Source organism: Megascapheus bottae, chromosome 30 (assembly GCF_031878675.1).
Source record: "Megascapheus bottae isolate mThoBot1 chromosome 30, mThoBot2.hap1, whole genome shotgun sequence".
Taxonomy (NCBI): domain Eukaryota; kingdom Metazoa; phylum Chordata; class Mammalia; order Rodentia; family Geomyidae; genus Megascapheus; species Megascapheus bottae.
The window spans coordinates 13934198-13957166 of NC_143538.1; the positions used below are offsets into that span (position 1 = coordinate 13934198).

Sequence of the window (22969 nt, forward strand, 5' to 3'; positions counted from 1 at the left end):
TGCCCACCCTGCCCTCCCTGCCTTCCCTGCCCACCCTGCCCTCCCTGCCTTCCCTGCCCTGCCCTCCCTGCCCTGCCCACCCTGCCCTCCCTGCCCCGTGGGCGGCTTCGCAGGGCCCTGCCCCTCCTCCAGGACGGCTCCGTGGGCTCCGGTTGTGGGGGCTGCACGGCGCCCGGGCCAAAGGAACCCAATGTGTTTTCTCTTCTGCAGGCTGCGAGTGAGGCCCCGAGACCCAGGGCCAGCGGACCCCATGGCTTCCGGGCGGGGGCCCTGGCGCCTGCTGATGGGCACAGCAGCCGTGCTGTCCACGGTCCTGCAGGTAAGGGGCACCCTGTCCCATCTGGGAGCCGCTCTGGCCTGCTTCGGGGGACACGCGCCCGGGAAAGGGGTTGCCGCGGGCCCAGCCCTAAGGATGCTGGCCAGTCTGGGTCCTGGGGGGCCCGGTGCCTCGGGGCACGGCAGGCCAGCGCAGGCCGAGGTGGACCCCGCCGTCCGGGGGGCTGTGCCGCCCGGGCAGAGCCAGGTCCTGAGTGGGTGGTGTAGAGTTTCTACTGTGAACCCACGGCCGCGGTTACGGCGGGAGCCCAGTGCCTGCGTCCTCAGCTGCTTCCTGGACAGACTCAAAGGCAGGAGGGGGACTGGGCCGCCGAGGTCCGCAGGGAGTGGATGGCAGAGGCTCTGTGGGAGCAGCTGATGGAGGCTCGGGGATCCTGTAGTCAGCCCTGTGGCTGAGGATGGCCGCTCACCCCAGGAGGGCCTGGAGCGAGGAGAACAAAGCCTCCGCCTAGTCAGTGGCCTGCAGACCGTGGGGGTCTAAGCAGTGAGGCTGGCACTCCAGGCTTGTGTGGCTGTCGTGACCCAGGGTGCGACCATCTGGAATGCACTAGCCAGGGTCGCTGCCTCCCCTGTAACACCCTGCGTCTCAGGGTGAAGACCCCGCCAGCGGCGCCTCCTCACTTATGTGGCTCTTCCTGGGCTTGTAATCTAGGAACCGCTTCTTCCCCGTCATCCTGTTTTATTGACGCTTCTTCATAAACGTACCTAACTAGGCATCCTTTGATGTTAGAGCAAAACTGAAGTATTTTTTTGAGGGTGGTGTGTGAGGCCTTTCCTGGCTAGCAAGTTGGGGCGAAAGCAATGCTTCTCTGTCCCATCCGAAGATTGGAAATGAGCTACCAGAGCTTCAGACGTTTGTGCCGGATACACAAGGCCAAGGCAGGGTTTCAGCTCCCCTTCTTTCACCCTGTAAAGTTTAAACGTGCTCTGAGGCAGTCTGTTGACTTGGCTCCAAGGACAGTGTTTGCCCAGCTTGAATCCCTCACCGGCCTCCTTTGGGTTTTTCCATCCCTGTGTGCCTGGGGAAGCACCGCTTCCCTGATTGGGGCAGCGTGTGCGTAGAAGGCCCTAGAAGGAGATGGCGGAGCCCCACAGTGCATCCGCCCACTGCCTGCGTCCCTGCTCCACTGGCACCACTCCACCTGCTGTGAAGTGAAAGCACACGGTGGTCACCTTGGGTGCCAGCGCTCTTGCTCGCTTGCAGGCCCGGTTTGAAGCTGGCTGTGCCTGTGTTTGCGGCTGAGAGGACAGGATGCTGCAGGCTGGGAGGTGGGTGGGGACAGGTGGGGACAGGGCTGTCCCACAGCTTTTCTGTGTAGGTTCAGCCAGGGTTGGTCATAAAGTAGCCATGAAGTTGGTAGAAGATGAGTACGTGCATGGGGCTGAGTTTTGGGGCAGAAATGAGATTTCCTTCTTCATTTTTTCCTTTATTGAGATTGAGTAATTACATGATCATTTTGAGATGTCCTTCTTTTTTTCTTTTTTTTTTTTTTTTGCCAGTCCTGGGCTTGAGCTCAGGGCCTGAGCACTGTCCTTGGATTTTCTCAAGGCTAGAGCTCTACCACTTGAGCCTCAGCACCACTTCTGGCTTTTTTTATATAGGTGGTACCAAGGAATCGAACCTGGGTCTTCATGCATGCTAGGCAAGCACTTTAACCACTGGGCCAAACTCCCGGCCGAGATGTCCTTCTTAAGCCTTACATTTACTGCCCACCAGCAGTTGTGATGACCTGTCCCACAGAGGGTGGGACTCGAGGCTGCAGTCCTTTGCTTTTCTGACTCTGTTCTTGACCATTCCTGGGGGAGCTCACAGCTCCTATGGAGAGAAATAACTAATCTCCTCTGTATGTTAACTGAATAGAATTAAGATGGGTTCCAAGCCATTTGGCTTGTTCTAGAAGTGTTGTGACCTTTTTTCTTCAGCAGTCCCCGGGCAGTGGCTTCCTTCATGGCTGCGGTGTGGCACCATTCTCTTCTGCAGGGGAGCCACACCAGTGTTTTCCCCACACACCCTGCCCTACCTCTCCTGCTCTGGGGAGCACCACCAAAATGGCTTAGTACTCTACCATCTCCCTGTCACCTCTTGGTGACAGCCAAGGCTGACAGGCTGTGGGGGATTGTCTTGTTTGTGGTGACTTCCTGGGTGGATGGAAGCATCCATGGTGTGGGAATGCACCTGGTATGTAACTAACTCCGAGCCGGCTCTGCTCCGGCTCCTGGGTCTGGCTGCACATGGAGAAAACCATGGTTTCCTGGAGGCTGAAGGCCTGTCCCACAGAGGACCTGCAGGTGAGGGGCTGGAGGCCAGTCCATGGAGGGCCTGTGAGGGGATCCTGGAGGCCACAGTCCACAGAGGGCCAACGGTTGGGGGTAGGCTGGAGGCCAGGCTATGGAGGGCTCACTGGTGGGGAGCTGGAGACCGGTACACGGAGGGCCTGCAGGTGTATTGGACGGGTGTATTGATGCCTCCACACCCCTGCTTTGACTAGAGTGTGTGGTAGACTGAGGCCCCCAAATATGTCCCAGTCATATCCCATGGGACTCATGAGTTCCTTTGCTCTGGGGAGAAGGTGCTGTGCTGGAGAGAGGATGGTGAGGTGAGGACATGGTCTTGTGTCATCATAGCTGAGTGCCGGAAGTCCTTCCTTTAAACTGTCCCACCTCCAGAGCCCTGATCTTTCCCCTCCCTCCTGCCTTCCCTCTGTCCTTCCAGATTTCTCCTCAGCCACCCTAGCTCTCCTGGCCTCCTCCTGCCTTGGTCTACTTCGAGGAGGCTCCGGTTTCACGATGATTGGCCTTTGGTGTTCTCGTCAAGAGAACCCATAGGAAGCCATCATTTCATGTTCTACAGGTAGTCTAGGTGATTCTCTGAGTCTGTGTATGTACATAAATATATAAAACACACATATGTACACACATGTTTTCATACATATATGTATATAGAATTCTTTTTAAATCCAAGAGCTCCTCCAAAGTGGGAGAAGCCACGGACCTCTGTGAGCCTCCAACTGCCTCTGCCACACACCCTGGTCCACCAGCCACACACCACGATGGCTCCACAGGAATCACCCTGCCACTTCCTGCCCGCTATCCTCAGGTCCTCCTGGTCTGGCTCCCACCTGCAGCACAAGTAGCCGCTGGGCGGGCAGGGCCCATGGGGAGCGGGTTAGATGGTGGAGGCGCCCTCAGGTTAGGTTGGGAGGAGATTTCCTGGGAGGCCCTGGTTCCGGGCTGGTTGTCACCAGAGGATGTGAGCAGGAATGGAAGGCTTGAAAGACACTGGAGGTTTTGAACCAGATTTAGGGGCCCATGTGGAAGTTCACACTGCCCATAGACGGTGATGGGTTCACTTAAAGGTGGTGGGTTTGGGTGGACGGCACAAGGTTAAGACACTAAAAAAGAATTGTTTACATTTTGAGAGGGATGTGGGAGTCACAAGAAAAGGTTCATGTTAGCAAAATGTCCTTTGATGCTCCTGTAATTCAGGATGCACTGCCCAGGAGAAAGGGTGATATTAAAGATGCAAGAAAAAAAACCACCTCTAAGTAACAGCCCCTTACAGAGCAGAGGAGGCATGGCAGCTCCATCTCACATGTAACAGTTCTCCCAGCACCAAAGCTGGCATCTCCTGGAAAACACATCACAAGACTTATGTCTGGGTTGCTCTAGGTTTATTTTTTGCAAAGATGCAAATTTCCATAAATAGCAATGGAAGCATAAAACCATTTCCTCTCCAAGCATTTTATGCAATTACTTTCTGGAATTTGTCGTTACTGAATGGCTCCAGCCAGTGTACGCTATAAATCATTGTGGTCAAATACTTAGAAATGCATTTGTTCTCCAAGCTTTCATTTATAAAAATGATAGCGTTTTACTTTGGAAAGAATTATCATAGAATAACTACTTCGTGGTTTAAAAAAACACTTATCATATTAAAGAGCTTTACATTTTCTTCTCTTTTGAAATTACTTTTGTGATTTTTGTCCTGATAAAAATAGTTCTTAAAATTGGAAAAATACCATAAAGGACAAAAATGAAAATCAACATTACCTCCAACTCTTGTGACAGGATTTTCTCATATGCATTTCTAATATTTCCTAGAATATTCGCATATATATCTTAAAAGATACAATTATACTCTATTTTGATAAGTATTTTTAAAAATTGGACAAATTGGGGATAATTTTTATGCCACTAAATACTTGCTTCTAATAATATCTCATATACTCATAGTCTTGTGCCATGTTTCTGCTTTTTTTGTTTTTGTTTTTGTTCTTTGCCAGTCCTGGGCTTAAGCTCAGGGCCTGAGCACTCTCCTTGGATTTTTCTCAAAGCCAGAACTCTACCACTTGAGCCTCAGCACAAGTTCTGGCTTTTTCTAAGTATGTGGTACCAAGGAATCAAACCGGGGTCTTTGTGCATGCTAGGCAAGCACTCTACCATTAGGCCACACTCCCAGCCCATTGTGCCATGTTTCTGTAGCTGATTCTTGGGCAGGCGGGTAGTGGCTGTAAGTTCACTCAGGAATCTCTCTGGCCCACATTTGTGAGTGTATAAGGCCAGGGTCCTCATAGTGAGTGTGCAGGGCCAGGGTTCTCATGATGCTCAATGGTGTGTGTGTAAGGTCAGCTTTTCGAGTGTGTTCAGTCATCAGGGTTTTCGACACTCTCTTGATGACTTCAGTTTTTTCACTGTGTCTTAACATGAAGAATTATAGTAATAGGTTTCTGAGTATTGACTCATCCTGTGTTCCTGGCACCAGCTGGACTTGGCCATGATATACTGTCTCTGCTTAATATTCAGCTGGATTTGGTTTGCAGATATTTTACTGAAAATCACTACATCTGTATTCATTAGAGAGGCTGGTGTGTCCTGTGTCTCTCTGGTTTTTACTAATCTCATCAAATGAACTGGGGCACTCTCTATGACCTTTCTCCCCTGGGTCCGTGAAAATAGCCTGTTCTTCATAGGGAAAGGGGGGCCCATGGGATGAAGAGGACACAGGAAGAGGTGAGGTGGGGTGCTTTGACAACTTCATACAATTACTGTTTATGCCTGGTCTCTCCTTCTAAAACGAAGCTTATTTGCATGTTCTGGCATTAACAGAAGCTAGATAATTGCAAAGCAAAGGCGACTATTTCATAGTTTAAGTGACTTAACTCTTACTTTGTCTTTGGACAACATGGCCTTTGATCTTTTAACTATGGATATGTCTTGAGGGTGTTTTACAGCTTCTCCTTTGGGAAGTTGGCCAGCAACCTTGGGAGTTGGTTGCAGTCTCGGAATTAGAGAATATTGTTCACTAGCCCAGTGCTTTCTCCCAGGGCACACCCAAGCATTTATTCTTCTCTGTCATCTCTTCTTTCCTCTTGCCTTCTCCTCTCAGTCCTCTCAATGCGGGAGCGGGTTACACCAACAGTATTCATGTACTGATTTAAAAAAACACAAACAAACACAGTAAAGAAACAAAATGGGGCCGGGAGTTTGGCCTAGTGGTAGAGTGCTTGCCTAGCATGCACGAAGACCCGGGTTCCATTCCTCTGTACCACATACACAGAAAGAGCCAGAAGTGGTGCCGAGGCTCAAGTGGTAGAACCGTAGCCTTGAGAAAACCCGAGGACAGTGCTCAGGTCTTGAGTTCAAGCCCCAGGACTGGCAAAAAAGAAAAGAAAAGTAAGAAACGGTTGGCAGCTCCCGGCCCATGCCTGGCTTCCGTCCTGCCTGGGGATTTTGGCGTACACCTGGCCGGTCCTTGTTATTTGGCAGCGTGGAACACAAGACCTGAAGGGGTCTGCTGAGAGCCACTGTGCGGGCCAGGGAGCACACCAGTGATTGTAACAGGTGTCTGCGTCTCCCGGTGTGTCTCGTTCATGCAAGTGATTTTTCACAAGTCCGGCATCGGTGGTGAAAGGCTATTGGGTGGAATCCTGATGTTTATCTGAGTGACATTTTCATGTCAAACAAATACAGAAGGGTATGACACTACTTTAAACACACACGTTATTTATAATTCTGCATGTTGCTAGGACATTTAAATTATGCTCTAAAGACCTATCTACTTAAATCCATAAGCCTGGATCATGTCCTTACACAGCTTAGATGAAGACTAGAGTTTGCATTCTTCCTTTTTTGTTTTTTTTAGAAAGACCAGACACTGTGGTTCTTCTGCTTATTTATGGCTCGGTTACCATTCTACGACAAGGGTTGGTGTTTATATCTTGATATATTGAAAAGCATCACCTTTTGTCCCTTCTATGTTAGGCCAAGTCCCAGGGTAACTACGGTTTCTGGGGACTGGTGTGATACACTTTCACACCGACGAGGCGAGACATCCTGAGTCGCCTCCTCCTCAGCACCTCATCGTCTTGCTTTTCTAATCATACTGAAGTCCTGTCCTGGTAGGGAAGCCAGCAGCTGCTTCCATGCGTTCACACCGAACACTTCCTGCCCCGTAAGGCTTAGAAAAACACACAAGCTTATGATGAATATAAATGTTTTGCAGAGTACATGCAAACAGCCTATTTCTGTCTTTTTCTTCTCTGGAAGGCTGCATTTTGGAAGCCTGCATGATTTCAGCTGCACAGACGGGCCATTTCCTGAAAGCAAGAAAGCTGTGGGGGTGAGAAAGACCTTGAATAAACATGAATATGTCTCCAGTGTGTTTCTGGACTTTGTCAGGTTGGGCAGTGTCATTGCCCAATGGGGGCTGGCGAGGGCTGCTCTTTATTTTTTGCTACTGAATTTCTATAGATCCTAAACATAGACCTGCATGCTATCTGTCGTGTTCGTGTAGCTTGATAACAAAGCTCAACCTGCCTGGGTACCTAACTGGTTGTGAAGAAAGGGGGTCTCTGTCCTGAGGAGGAGGGTCTCTGTCGTGTCTGGATGTTGGGGTGCGGGTCAGGGCGGGGTGAGGAGGAGCCTGTCCAGTTCTTTGGGGACATTTGTGCTTCAGGTCTCGTCCTGCTCAGTGTGGGGACTCTGCTGTGTATGTGTGTGCCGTGTGTGGGGATGAGGGGCAGAAGGCCTGGCAGAAGGTCTGCTGGACGGCACCTGAGCTGGAGAGCAGTCAGGGTGCTTCACCCTCCATACACTGCCCCGGGGCTACATGACGCTGTTGCTTTCCTGCCCTGAAAGTGCCTGGCCAGGGGCTGCAGGATTGCTCAGGGAAGGTTCCTCTGGCTTCCACAAGTGTACAGCCACACAATATGGCTCTTTAAACTGTCCCACCACTGCAACCTGACTCCGGGCGCGGCCTTGGATTCCTGCCCTCCTCCTCCCCAGTGCATGCCCTGCTGTTCTCCTGGGTACCTCCATGGCCAAAGAGCCACAGGGCCTGGCCCAGTTCTAGCTGATCTTTATGACTCCATTTTTGCCACTTCCACTGGGACTGGAGCGTGTGTGCGTGCGTGCGTGCGTGACGGTGGAGAGGTCCCTGGACCCTCATAGCCACCACTTGTCCTCCCTGATTCCCCGCAGGGCCCAGCAACTGGGACTCAATGTGTAGTGATTCAAATGCAAATACACGAGCTTCCCATGGAAAACTCAGATTTCTCTAATCGTGGGTTTTTCTAAAGACATAACAAGTAACATGAGAAAAAGCTTCTAAGGAAGTACACTTTAACACGACTGCTTACAGGCTGGGTTGCCTTTTGTGATCGTCTGGATTTTCTAAAGTTTCTATAATGAACGTGTGTCTCTGTGGTAGTGTGGGGGAAAAGCTGTTACACAGTCTTTCACCAAATAAAAGGACAGAGGAATTAAAGGAAGAAGGAATGAGAGGAGGAGGAGAAGGGAGGGATGAGAGAAGGGAAAGAAAGAAGAGGGAAGAAAGGAAAAGGGGGGAAGAATGGGAGGAGGGGAAGGAAGAAAAGAAGGAGAGGATAGAGGAAAAGGGAAGCCAGGGAGGAAGGAAGGCTGGGTTGCCAGGCGTGGGAGAGGAGGTTCGGTGTCAGGTCATGAGAGCATGCTCTGTTGGTGCACCGATGAGGTGGCCCTTCACAGTGCCCTGCGCGGACGCCTGTTGCGCCTGGTTTCACCCAGGTCATTGCCAGAGAGGTCAGCTCTCTGTCCTCTGCTTGGTCAGGCAGAAGCACTGGCAGATTCTCTTGAAACATCCTTCCCAGTCTCTGCCCTGCCAGTGCTCTTGGGAGCCCCGTTTGTGGTTCCCAGAGCCCTGTTTGTGACTATGGGACCTTGCCTTACAGAGCGCTTCTGAGAAATCTCCGGGCGCCTACTTCCTTCCCGAGTTTGCCCTCTCCCCTCAGGGAAGCTTCCTGGAAGACACAACGGGGGAGCAGTTCCTCACCTACCGCTACGATGACCAGGTAAGGGCGAGGGATGGAACCTGCCTTGGTCTTTGTCCTTGGCCGGTGGGCAGAATACAGGGGTTGGCCCCCTCTCGGGATGACTGTGTCTTCCTCGGGGCAATGCCAATACATCCCTGCTTGCCTTGCTTGCCTCTGGCTCCCCGCGGCGGGCTGCTCTGCCTCTGCGTAGAGCATCTGCTGGGGTCACTGTTCCTTATTTCCCTCAGACATACAGGATGCAGGTGACGCAGGGTCACGTCTGTCCCAACGCCCTAGGAGCTAAGATAGGGAGAATGTGGGTTGAGGCAGCAAAACGGTCCTGAGAGGACCCGCTTGAAATCACTTCTCGATTCCGCTGTGACCGGTCCTGCGTGTAGTCGTCTGTGGGCGTGGAGATAGAATCATGGTAGAGATGTCCTCACCCGCTTTTCTCTCCTGCTTTGGGGGGCACTGTGCCTTACCTTGGAATGCCTTGCCAGTTCATATTTTCTTCTGTATCCGTTGCCAGGAAGGCATAGGGCTGGAGGTGAGGCCTCTGCAATGGCCACATGCTGGGGCTGAGGAAGGACGGGGGTCCTGGCTTGTCAGGTGGAGTGTGAACTGAGAGGAGCAGATCACACGGCCAGGAGGGCGCCGAGCCAAGTGGCTTTTCTTTGCCCTTTAGCTCAGTGAAGACATTTTTACAGCTAATCTGTGGGCAGGGAAAGTATGAGAGAAATGTTCAAATGCGTTTTTAAAACGAGCAATAACAATAACATGACAATAACAAAGACTTCGTGTTGTCTGATTCCTTAACTGTTCTTAAGTGTTCCTTTGTCTGCTGGTACTGCCAGACCTAATTTTCTTTTTTTTATGTGACTATTGATTTATGCATTCTTTCTGGGGAGGAGCAGTCTGTTTGGTGTGGTGGGCGCATCTTCCCAGAGTCACTTCTTCCCGGCTTTTCATGAATGCCTTGGCCAGGAGCTTCATCCGCGGTTACCTTGTTGGCAAGCCTCAGAAAATATCACTTGAGGTTTCCAAGTTATTTATGTAATAGTTTTTAGCTTGGAAGTAAATATTGATTTCCAGAGCTTCTGGTCAGGAAGATGGACACAGCCGGGGGTTACAACTTTTGTGTCTCCTTTCTGTGGGTCAAAACGAAGCCCTGTGCTCTTCACACAGAGGGTTCTGGGTGTGGGTCATGTTTTTAAGCAGCCAGCCCCATTAGTTAAGTCGTTCATTCCTTTGCCTGTGAGTAATCTTGATCAGTGTCGTTTGTTCCTTAAATATTCCGTGTTGGGCCGGAGTTTGGCCTGGTGGTAGAGTGCTTGCCTAGCATGCACAGACCCGGGTTCGATTCCTCGGTACCACATACATAGAAAAAAGCTGGAAGTGGGGCTGAGGCTCAAGCGGTAGAGCTCTAGCCTTGAGAAAGTCCAAGGACAGTGCTCAGGCCCTGAGCTCAAGCCCAGGACTGGCAAAAAAAAAATTACTCCCAGTATTTAGGGTTCTTAAGAGAAAGCAAACTCATGCTCCACAAACACCAGGGCGGAATGGAGCTCACCAACGCCGTGCACACGCGGCCATCCCTCCCCACCTCTCTCTTCTCCGTTTGCCTGTTGATCTCTCCTGGCCAGGAGAGCCCACAGCTCTCCTCAGTCACCTCTAGGTCTCCTGTCCCTGGGCACTGATGTGCCCTGTCCTCCAGCCCTGGATGTCCCTGGCCAGCATCCTGGCTGACCTGCAGCTGTACCTGTGCTGCACTGGGCTCTGCTGGAAGCTGTCCCTCGGCTGTGGGGTGGAGGAGCCACTGCTTCTGCTCGTCTGCAGCCCTTTATTTCAACATCGCTCTGTTGGAGAAGTTCTCAGCTCTGGAATCTGTGTTCTGTCCAGTGAGTTCTAGCATATTCTGCGGGACCTTGCGAAGTAGGAATCCCCTGGCCAGCTGGGATGGGTGTGGGCTTGTGGGCTTGCTGTGAGGACAAGAAGGGGCAGTGGGGGATGGCAAGAAGACTCTTGTTTCCCTGTCTCATGGAGGCCCGGTGCAGTGGCCAGCGGAGCTGCTAGAGCCTTCTGGTCAGGTAAAGGAAAGCCATGCATCAGGCGAAGGCTGCCTCCACCCTCTCCCATCTGAGCTGGGAAGGGCTCCGCTTGGAAGCAGCCAGGGCATTTGTTCCCTGCCCGGAGTTGGATTGGTTTATTTGGAGTCTGAGAATGCTGCCTTTTGCTTGGCCCCCACTGGTCTCGGTGGGAAAGTGCAGGCGTGCTGCCCAGGTTTCCTGGCCAGCTGAGGCCGCTCAGGTCGCCTATTCGGGTCACATCCTCACTGGCCTGTGCATGGAGCTGTGTTCTCTGGAGCCTGCACTGTGTGGAGTGGAGGGGATCTTGAGGTGTGGCTGGTGGGGCTGAGATTGGCCCCCACAGGTGGTGTGCTGGTCAGGTGCACACAGTGCCTGTTGAGAGACATCAGGAGTTCTGTATGTTTAAGGGAGCTGCGGGGAGCTGTCCTGAAGCTCTGTCCGTCAGGCAGGATGCTGTCAGGGCTGCCCTCGGTGCAGGAAACTCTGTGTCCAATAGCCTGAGTTCCTCAGCAGCGTCCCCAACACCTGGTGTGTCGTGGCACTCAGAGCCACTGTCCTGCCACATCCTTTCCGTTTCGGCGTTTCATGAAACCTACGGGTGAGGGGCAGTCACAAGGGTGGGGTGGGAAAGGTGTTCCAGACCATCTCCTTTCACATGGAGTGACTCCTGGTGCCCATCGGGATAAAGCACGAATTGATGGGAATACTGGGGGGAGAAAACAGCTGGGCAGGCTGAGGGGCCCTGGTCCTGTGGGGGCTGAGGGGCTGTGTTTCTAATAGGGTGCTGGCCCGTGGGGGCAATAGAGAAAAGGGGAGAGGGAGGGGCGTTCTCACAGCGTAAGAGACTTTCTCGTGGGTGTCTACAAATTGGGTGCTGACTGAGCCACAGCTTTTTAGAGCGATCGGAATTCTGGGCTGGTGCTAAGTTAATTGTCCTTTGGCATTTTTGTGGGCTGTTCACATTACGTGGATGGAATTTAATATCATTTTAACTCACCAGAGAGAGTCTGTGGGTCTGGAGGTTTGGAAAACAACCTGCTCTGTAATGTGCGCCACTATTGCATAGATCTTTTGAGTAGACTGCGCCATTCCAGCTAAGCTTTGTCTGATGGAAGCTGTCTCACCGTCTGGAGAAGCTAGTGATGACTCAATTTATGACTTTCTTTAAAATTCTCGTCTAGTTTGTTGATGGCACTCATAGTTCATAAAATAGGGTTCATGATCCTGCATTTCTTATGAGTAAAAAAAAATGATTAGTCTTGGGGTGTCATTTGAATGCCTTAAAGCATTTATTTGGCTTAGTGCCCGGTGAAAGTGGGCAAGTGACTTAGACACCAACCGCAAAATGGCTCAGGGCCCCATGCACTGGATAAGAGTCCGGAATGGAAGATGAGGGGTGGACATTGCTGGCAGGCGTTTAATTGAAGGCTGGGGGTCAGACCAGAGAGAACGATGCCAAGCCCCATAGCACAAAGCAAATAGTGCGTCTCTGAAAAAAAGTGGTTTAAACACATTTACAATGATGCTTTATGGTTTGAAACAATATAAATATAAAATGCAGACTATGAACTCCCAGTGGTCATTTATGATGTGACTATGTTTCCTTTAAAAGAGAGAAGTGTTCAGTGTATATTTGCAAATGACAGAACGTGAACAGTACGGTGATTACAAGGGTGTCATCGAGGCACCTGTCACACCAAGTGGGATTCGTAGGCGTTATTCCATAAGCTAAGGTCCTGCCACAAATTCTGATGTAAAATGGTCACATTAGGTCAGTTTAATTTTTTTAAGTATTCTTAGTTGTCACCAAGTTGTTATTGGCGAAACCAAGGCTGAGCTGGGCCTCCAGCCAGGGCCGGAAGTCTGGGTCCCACAGGGAGCCCCTTCTAGGAGTTCTTCACCAGTGGCGGCTGTCCAAAGCACGGGGCCTGTTAGTGGTCAGTGTCCCGGCCTGTACACCCGACAGACAGCGCTTTGGAGAGGGAAGTGCTCAGCAGAGTCTTCTCCTTACAGATGCAGATGCTAACACACAAAGGAATTAAACCACTTCTCTCTCAGAGTCTCCAAGTAAGTCACCATTGGAGCTGCAGAGAATGACTTTCCTTTGGCCCAGCTGCCCTCCGTGGTCACTCTCCATCGTGGTTGGTGATGACAGAGGGTGGCGCGCGCGCGCGCGCGCGTGTGTGTGTGTGTGTGTGTGTGTGTGTGTGTGTGTGTTGGGGGGGGGGATGCCAGGCCTTTTGTGTCTGCTGCCAGAACCAATTTTGTTCTGACCACCAAAACTTAGGGTCCCGAGCTCCCAGCATTTTTTCTCTGATTATTATGATTATTGCCAAACTCAAAACCACATGCTTGTGTTCATGTGCAGAATTGGAAACAACGACCACCACAGCGGAAGACATGCTTGTGGAGGCAGGACTGTCCAGGAGGGCAAGCCAGCAGGGAGGGAGAGAGGGAAAGAGGAGGGAGCTCTGGGAGGAGAACGTGCATGAAGTGCGTTATGTGCTTATGTGGGAGTAGTGGGGAGCCACTAAACATGAACGGAAGGTATAGGAAACCGTAAGCAGAGGTGAATTTGCTAAGTACACCACATGTGTGTATGCAGATAGCACCATGGATCGCATTGTGCCACCACAAACAGGAAAATGCCAGAGCTGACAACCAGCTTGGGCTCAGGGAGCTGCCAAGAGGGCTCAAGGCAGGTGAGATTTGGAGCTGCATCTGGGTAAGGAAGTGCTGGCTGCCCACTTCTGTCAGCCTCTGAAATCTGGCAGCCGAGGGCTTGGCGGCTCATTCCTGAGGAGTCTCTGCCCCCCTTGGCCTCCCTGGCCTCCCCTGGCCTCCCCTGGCCTCCCCTGGCCTCTCCAACCTCCCACTTCTGTTCTGCTCATCTCTCTCTTCCTTTTCTACCCTTGGAAAGTGTTGGGGCAACATTTCACCACTTGGCACCACAGCAGTGGTAGGGCAACATCCCACTTTGTGCTGTTTCTCCACTGGCAGGGAAAATGGCCTCAGTAACTTTTTCCATTTCCTGTGCATTAGATTTTCTGTTAGGTGCTGGCCAGAGCTGTCCACAAGAGCAGGAGTGGAAATGACCTTGGCTGAAGGACGTCCTCAGGCTCGCGGCCCCTGGAGGAGGAGGCAGCCCAGGGAATTAATTCTCCTTCCAGTCCAGCATGGGTTCCTTTGCCACATGTTTGAAATTTAGCTCTCCCTGCTCGTGGCAGACGCTTGCTTTCGTTTTTTATTTCTGTGCAAGTGGCCAGGCCCAGTTGTGTTTTCGTGGAGGTGAGGTCCGCGTCCCCTAGGCATTCATTGCTCTCTATGAGAAAGGAACAGAGATGGTTTTGCTTGGCTGCGAGGGACAGAGACGCGAGTGGTGTGGTGTGCCACCCTGGCTGGATGAGGGCCGCTCGAGAGGGAGCCACCGTCAGTCCTGAGAGCCCAGACTGGCTGGCACCAGCAGCTGCCCGCAGCAAGTGTCAGCCTGGCGTCTCCTAGACGCCTTTTGGGCGGGAGAAAGCTCTGGTGCGGTGCTCCTCACATGTCATTCCCCTTAACCCAAACACTTCTCTGCTTCCCTTCTCTCCTCACCACCTCTCCCACATCTGAGGCTATGAAATAAACTTACTCTCCTTGTCCCAAAGGGCAGCGTGCCTCAGCGGTTCCCTGGCCATTTATTCCATGTCTGCCCTGTGAAGCCAGGGGATTGAGCTCTGCACGGAGAGAGCCCTGCCCTCCAGGACTCTGTTGCTCGTGGAGAGAGAAGAATGACTTCTCGGCATGGCTTGCGTGGTCTCTGTGGTTATGTTAGCTGCAGCAGGGCGAGCATCGTCGGACGTGGGTCACACAGTGCACACCTGTGCCTGGGGTTCTTGGGGATTGTGCAGTGTGCACCTCAGTGGGCACTCGGGCCTCATGGCTGTGACGCAGTCATCCCTATGTGAGGGACAGTGGGGAGAGGTACTGTGTGGGAGCACTGCGTGTTTGGTTTTCCTGGGAGTGGGCTGAGGAGAGTAGCATGCAAGAAGTCTATTTGCGTGTTCCCTTGTAAGCGATACCGTATTACTATCTGTGCTAAGTTAGTGGGGGGGGTGTCTGTGCTGCCACCCGATTTTCAGTGGTTTCTCAGGGTTCAGTATGTAATGGGTTACGTGCTCACGGCCATTCTCCTCATATGACCCTCTAAGCTTGTTCTTAAGACATTGAACCATCTCCTAGCTCCTGGGATTTCATCATCAACTGCTTAACGTTTTTGTTTCCTCAGATTTTTCTTTGCTTTTCTTTTGGTTTTTAAATAGTTGAAAATGTTGGTGTGGCCTGTGTCTGTGTGTGTGTGCACATGTCTCTGTGTATGCACACGGGTGTGTGTGCATGTGTGCGTACAGAAGGGCACACAGGGGGCTGCGTGTGCAGAGGCCTGAGCGAGGTCTATGCTTGTCGAGCTCTCTTGGCCCCGAAGTTTGGCAATCGGCCCAGCCCTCCCATCCCCACGTCCAGTTAGCTGCAGGCCCTGCTGACTCTCTGTACATGGGGCGGGCCATGGATTGCCAAGCACCGTGGCTACATGTCGTGTCCCCAGGAGATAGTGAGCCACGTGAACAGAGGTGGAACCTCTGGGAAGATGTTGGCAAGGAAAAGGCAGGTGGAATCTGATGCCGAGCCAGCGTCGCCAGGCTTGGGACCTACGTGCAAGGGGGTGGGGGGGGGTGAGTCTATGAACTTGGCCCATGTGTAGAGCTGGCTGGGCGGGAGCTGCGGGCGTGTCCCTGCAGTGTCCAGCCCCTGTGGAGCCGTTGGCTGAATCACAGAATAACAGCCCAAGTGACATTTTTCAAATGTTGTTTTCACAGTTCCGTTAAAATTTTTGTTGTTGCTCAAGATCTTACGGCGCCATTCACCCAGAACAACCTGTCTTCAGTTGCCCAAATCGGAGTGGTCTCCTAAAATGACCTCCACAGGAAAGGCCTGCAAGTGATGTCTGGGCCGCCAGCGCCCACAGGGACCTGGGTTGATTGGGGTTGTTTTTAATATGGAGCTGTTAATACAGTATTTCCAGTCCCTGACCCTATATGTGAAATCTGTGTTTCATATGCTGTATTCTAGCAGGGCTAAGAGAAACTGCACCATTCACTACAAGCTGTAGACTCAAGAACTTGCCAGGGAAATGCTGTGTGATCTGATTTATGCTGGGTGCCCGGGGAGGAGGGAGCCCGTGAACGAGGGAGCCCGTGAACGAGGGAGCCCATGAACGAGGGAGCCCGTGAGCGCTCAGCTCCCGCCACACGCCCGGCTTTGCCAGCGCTCACATGAGTAAACTGCATCTCCTTTGAATTTTTCATCCAAAGTGTTCCCTAGCTAGGACTTTACTTAGGGAAAAAAGTAGAATTTCCTGAGAGATCTTTAAGCCTGCTAGTTTAAACCAAACAGTACCACAAGCATATTCTTCTGTCTTTGGCTATGGTTCCATAGCTTTTCTTCTCAGTGTTTTTCTTTTTTTCTTAAACTAAAGAACTAATGTTGGTTGTGTTAGTCTACAAGCTATGCCTCAGGAAATAGAGATGAGCAAAAAGCAAGCATAAAAAACATGCCAAATTCCATAGCAATTAAAAAGTAAAGAAGCAGAAAGGAAAAGAAAAAAGAAGTGGTATGCAGGCCCAGAGGAGACTCCAGGAGTTGACCTGTATATAGTTCTGCAGAACCCAATTCTAACTATAAGGGAAACAGATGGGATAGTGGGAAATAAAAACAAATTAGAACAAAATTGCAAAGACCTCTCCACTTTCATACTGAAAATACATGATGATGTTTTTCAACCTTTCACATTCAAACTGTCAGTGTATTAAGTGACCAAAAAGAAAGGGGGGAAAAAAAGGAAAGAAAGAAAATCAAGTTTCAACTGTGTATTTTAAACATTGCCTAAATGATTCAGAGTAACCCCCATCTGAAAGTCCAGATGCTTGTATTCCGCTGCTTCTTGTATTTTTACGAAATAAAAACAGTGTTTCATGTTACACAGAGGAAAGGAGGACCAGCGTGGCTGCTGACAAGCCGGGCAGTAGAGGCTCCACCGTCGCTACTGCTACCGACAGAGCTGACCAGGTGCCAGGTGTTTACCTTGACCCTCCACTCCACTGTCAGAGAGACTCTGCTAAGTATTACCTCTGGCTGGACCGCTGCTGGGCCCTGAAAGGAGGTTTGGCCAGAGGCCAGGGGCTTGCTGACAGAGGAGACCAGCATGAAAAGGACTGGAAAACTCCTGTGCTCCCAGTTCTTATTTTTCATTTCAGTTTCTTTCGAAGGCCTTTTCTGCGATCCCTTTCTTAATGGAATTATTATTCTTTCCTTTTTGGGAAGGTCTGGCTGAGGCAGCTTGCCACAGGATGCAAGGAAACCTGTGCCATGTCTAGTCTAGTGCGGTCTCCGGCTCAGTAGGCCCGTGTGGTGTAGTGCCCATCACGCTTCTCTGGTCTGTAACCAGGACTTCCTTCTTAAGTTCTGTCTGACTCAAACTTTTCCGCATGTCAGGAAGATGTGGGGCTTTTTTCTGCTTGCTTATTTTAGATATTGTAATTCTAATTCTTATTCTTAAAAAATGCTCTGAAACAAAAACAGAAAGTAAAAGATGGTGAAAACTGCTCCAAGCCCTCCCTTCCATGGACTGGTGTGTGTGTGGTTTTAACTCTCCTTTCTCATGGACATGTTTCCAAGTTGACAGTGTGATGGACTTGTACGTAAATAGTGGGTTGTTAGCCAATGTTGTGTTTTTACTCTAACATGCTTTCAAAAGCAGTGCCCAAAGCCAGGAACACTTAAGACACAGAGAAGTGGCACCCACAAGAGCGTCCCCTCCCTGCTTTTATTGAATTTGCCATTTTGTCAAATTTGCTGCAGATCCTTCTGCCAGGGCCAGGGGAAGCTAACCCATTCACTTTCCACATCCACTCCCTTCCCTGTTTCTCCTATTGCCTCTTCCTCCTCAGCAGCCTGCAGGGGACGTGTCCTGGTGTCCTCCCAGCCATGTGCTGGCTCTGCTGTCTCCATGTGCATATGCAGAACCTCAGCTCGCCCAGAGCCTCTCTTTACCCAAGACGGACATGCAGGGCTCTGCGCTTCTGTTCCAACGCAGTTAGTCTAGTCTTCTCCTTTGGAGTTTTAGCTCTCACTGATACATCTTTCCTTATGGTACTTCTGGGTAATGACTAGCTCATCATTCTCTGGTATTTTATAACCTTAGTATTTTAATACAAATTCCTGATGTATCTGGAATTCCATTTTGCTATATCTTATGACGTTTTGTGATTTTTTTTTTCCTGATTAAGCCAGTCCTCTAGAGACTGAGGCAGGTAGATTGTAAGTTCAGGCACAGCCATGGTTACATAGGCAATCTTGTCTCAAAATGAAATAAATAAATCACTTTTTTACATTGATTTGTAATATCCTACACTGTGTCCTTATACTTGAGTCTGTTTCTGGTCTCTATCAAAAATTTAATAGGCATGACCAAAATATTGATTTGCATGCGTACAGTGTTCCGATGAAATCTGTTATTTTTATGTAGTTAATATCTACTAATAGTAAAGTATTATAAGAAAAGCTTAACAATTACTTATGGCTCTATCAGTGTGATGCTCCAATTGCAATGTTTCCTGCGCTCAGTCTTCGTTTGTTGCGTGTCTTGGGAGTACTGGGGTTGGAGCGCAGGGCCTTGTGCTTGCTTAGCAGGCTCTCATTTTACCTAATCGGGCAGACATAAGTTGTCCTTTTGTAACTCACAAGGAGGGATAAAAACCAAAGCCCAGCAGTGGTCTGCATCACACTCAGGTCTCTGTGGATTTCCTTGGCTAGAGCTTCAGGCCCACTGGGCAGTAACTCTGGCCGTGTCCTTGGTGTACCAGCCAGGCTGATTGCCAGGTGCCCGCTGCCGATGGGCCTGGCAGGGTGCATGAGTCTGGTCCATGACTGGCGTCCTCTTTTCATACCTAGACCTCAAGAAGTGCAGATTCGGAGGAGGACAGAGATGGCAACTGGGACGCGTGGGGAGGCTGGAGCGACTGTTCCCGGACCTGTGGGGGCGGCGCCTCCTACTCCCTGCGGAGGTGTTTGACGGGCAGGTCAGTGTGGCTGGAGGGAGCTGGGGCCAGGCGGCCAGGGTGGGAGAAGACAGGACTTTGCCATGCCCCGGAAAGGTGGTGGTAGGGGTGGTGGTGGCGGTGTGTGTGCACACATTGGCTAGTGCTGTCACTAGAGTCACGGGACAGGAGCTTTGCTTCCAGGGTCAGTGGTGCCCGTGCCCTGAGTGAGCGCACTGCAGGCACGGAGGAGGAATTCGGGGGGCACCCAGGCTCTCGTCTGTTTCTCGGAGACCACTGTTTAGTGGCATATTAAGCAGTACCCTGATAGCTTTGGGGTGTAATGATGGGATGTCTTTGGACGTGACGTCTTCGGGCCTGCAGTGCGGGGCGGATGAGAGCCACAGCCCTGGGCTGTCCCTGTCACTTACTGGATGATTTTTATGGCTGTGGCCACGGGGCTGTCTCTGTCACTTAGTGGATGGTTTAGTGGCCTTGGCCACAGGACAGTCAGTCGGTTCTCTCAAGGATCAAATCAGACTTCTTTCTGCACAGTGAGGCATGTGTTTCAACTTTAATTCAATTTTAACTTAAAAAGAACAAACAGTACCGGTGTGCTTGGCCCCTCCATGTTCTCGGAGCTTCCAGGTGATACAGGACTGTGCATGATTTTATACAAATTTCAACTCCTGAGAATTCCAACAAACCTTTTCCCTTAAACTACCATGGAACATCCCATTCTAGTCTTCTTACTAATGTGCCTTGTTCAAGGATTTCACTGGGAATTTTAATAGGAAAGGAGAGCTTAAATTACAATCTCCTTTCTTTAATGCTTTTCTCAGAATTTTTTGTGTACTTCCAGTTATTTGTAAACTACATACTTCATGTCTTTGTTTTACTAAGGACTAAGTCCGTGCTGTTTGAAAACTATTTTTAACTGTTTAATCAGTGTCTATAAGGATTTCCTTTGAGTTTGTTCTGTGTAAGATGAAGGAGGATAGATATTTTTCCTCATTCCCATATTTTAGGTTTGTGGTTTAGAATCCTTGGTTTAACCATGTGTATGCAAGCCTCACTTCTAGACCTGGTGTCTGTGTCTGGAGGTGGGGGGGGTAGGGAGGGGTGGGGAGGGGAGGCCTGGCTCTCACAGCTGGGGAAGAGCCACCGGGTACTGACCCTCAGGACTCTGCTCAGCACTTCGAGGGGCTCGGGGTTGTTTTACTGTGCCGGATGTCACCAAGGAGAGAAGGGGAGCAGCAGTCCTTTGAGTTCTCTTCCTACTTTCTGACTGAAGCTTGTGGTTTACAAGTTGTTTAAGAAAAAAAAATTACTTTATGAGACAGGCGGTATCTCCTTCTCTTGAGTAAAAAACAAAAATATAACTTTTAAACTAATTCAAGGAGTCTTGGTTCTCATCTTGCCTTTCAGCTTCATTATCCCAATGTTCAGAACTTGGATTGCAATTTCAGAACTACTCTGAGATTTCCAAGGAGAAAACAGACTTCCTTGGGCAGGCTCATCAGTTCTTTCATGAAATCTTCACCAATAGTGAGCACTTGTGGTCAGCTGTTTGGGGAGGAGTCCTGTGAGGGGATTGCTCACACATGGAACCCAGCAGAGAGCCATCCCAGAGCCTGGGGCAGGCCCAGGGCTAGGCGCCTTTAAATTCCCAGCTTAGGGAAGAGGATGGAAGAGGCTATTTTGCTTACTTATTTCTTCATAGATAAAGTTATTTCAAAATGTTATTACATTTACATTGCAGTTCAGGTCTTTTTGCACAGCAGAAGGACCATGCTCTAGCTAGCAGGTCTGCTTATCTTGTTTGCCTGTCTCTCTCAGAAACTTGTAACTTGGTATTCTAGTTAGATGCCCCCTGGGAAACCCAGGTTTAACTTATTTTTAAAAGTTACATTTTTATTCTTCAAACACATGCCTCTCAGTCTTTATGACACTAATGTTTCCGTCAGTATTTCATCAGATGAATATAAGGAGTGCTATAAAGTGTATGGAAATTTTATTGTTTTAGCATATCCTCATGCGGAATCAACTTTCTTTTTCTATCAGTCCTGGTGCTTGAACTCTGGGCCTGAGCGCTGAACCCTAGCTCGTCAGCTCAAGGCTAGCACTCTATCCCTCGAGCCACAGCACCAGTTCTATCAACGTATGTTTTTTATACATTTGTAAATTTACAGCTTTAAAATTTTCATTTCAGGGTGCTATGAATGTTGTAATGCATAGAACACACATAATTGTGCGTTTTCATATACTCTCAATAGCCATCAGCCCTTGGATATACTAATTACAATAATATTTTTAAAACTTGCAAGTAATATTTCCTGCAGTTCCCTGCTGTGGGCCAAAGGAGTGATTTCCAGAATAAACTGGCAAGTTCTTGCTGGGGGAATTAGGACTCCCCTGTCCTTAACTTTAAAGCAACTTGCATTTCACTTTATGCCTTTTTCATAAAGCAGTCATTCATTTTCATAGCAGAGTGTAACCGAAGCCTTGCCACATCAGTGGAGCCCCCGCGGCAGGCCGAGCGTGTGTGAGACTGCACAGAGGGAGGCCAAATGCTCAAGATGGCCCCCAGACCCTGGGTTTAAGTAAACGTTGCTGCTGCCTTGAAGGCGGCGGCGAGCTAACTCTGTGTCTTTTTCTCCATATCCCAGCACACGTAGGTTCTCCTGCACCTTCGTGTCTGCATCCAGACACATAGTAGTTATGCCGCAGAAGGCAGTTGAAGAAAGAACGATTCGTGACATGGAATGCATGCCTTTCCGTGCCCTCTGTGACACTGCGGTGGGATGTGTAAGGACGATGCATTTATGTCCTCGGGTTAGACTTTCAGGCTTCACTCTGAAGATGAGGTGAATGGCCCATGCTGCCAGCATCCATGCACCATAGTGGAATGGGCACAGCCTGGCCTCCGCCAGCATCCATGCACCATAGTGGAATGGGCACAGCCTGGCCTCCGCCAGCATCCATGCACCATAGTGGAATGGGCACAGCCTGGCCTCCGCCAGCATCCATGCACCACAGTGGAATGGGCACAGCCTGGCCTCCGCCAGCATCCATGCACCACAGTGGAATGGGCACAGCCTGGCCTACCCAGGCCTGCAGTGCTGTGAGCTGCTGCTTTCTTCCTTCCCTTTTTTATTTATTTATTTTAAAAATAGTTTTTATTTAAAATGGCTGAAATGGCATAATTACCACAAGTGCATCTGGAGAAGTGTTTCTGACTTTCTGAAACCCTCGTAAAGCAGTTTCCCTTCTCTGTCTGCTTCGGTGGTTTAGGGACCCATATTCTGTGCACGCGTGCCCTGCTTGCCACCTCCTGGTCTGTGGGACCTGAAGTGAGACATGGGAGCCTGTTAGGACATGGCTCAGCCCCAGCCGCTGCAGGGGTGCTTTCTAACCTAACAGCAGCTTACTCACTTTGAGACTCCCTCCACACAGCGAGAGTAATGAAAGCAGCCCCTTTCCTCCTAGTTATTTTCTTGTCTTTCCTCCACCATGAGGCAGAATGCAGTGGACCTAGCCTGCGGATGACCTTAGCCCAGGGCAGCTCTTTCCCTGCATCAACTCTGCCCCAGCGATGTCCTCCATCCTTAACATTTTGGTGGAATCTAATGATTTTTTTCAACAAATCTCAATAATTTCCCTACAAGTAAAAAAAAAATCACAGTTACCAAAATATGAAGACTTGGCCAGCCCCTTGACGTGATCAGGCAGGCCAGAATGTGCTGTAACTGCCCTAGGTGGGGCATTTGGCACCCACCAGGCCTACCGGGCATGTGAGGGCCAGACCTGGGGCAAACAGCTCAGCCACGGATAGCTCGTCTGGCAGCCCCAGGCAGGGGCTTTGAAGACCCCCAGGGCTGGCCTCCAGGAATGCAGCCTCCACACTGTTGCGTAGTGGGAGACTCGGAAAGGTGAAGGTAGAAATGGAGCAGAGGTTATGCCTCCAGCAAACTCTTATCGAGGCAGCTAGAAGAGGGCAGGAGTGCCACGTCCACTGTTGACACATTTGCACACGTTGTACATACACATGGTACAGTAATCTCGGTGGCTACAGGACCTTGGCATAAAGGTTGTGTGAGAATAATAAATTTGTGAACTATTGTATTAATTAGCCACAGGATTTTCTCCCTGTCCAGTGCTCTCCTTTAGAGCCTTCCTGGTTCAGGAA

At 50.3% G+C, this 22969-nt stretch overlaps 1 protein-coding gene across 1 annotated transcript in view; it reads left to right on the top strand.

Annotated features, from left to right (window-relative positions):
* Positions 1-250: 250 nt before the first annotated feature.
* Positions 251-22969, top strand: part of Adamtsl3 (ADAMTS like 3) — an 84037-nt gene continuing 61318 nt past the window's right edge. The window contains exons 1-3 of the mRNA XM_090321635.1: positions 251-319; positions 8544-8663; positions 18695-18822. Of these exons, the coding sequence (XP_090177761.1) occupies positions 251-319; positions 8544-8663; positions 18695-18822 (317 nt within the window). The remainder of the gene's footprint in view (positions 320-8543; positions 8664-18694; positions 18823-22969) is intronic.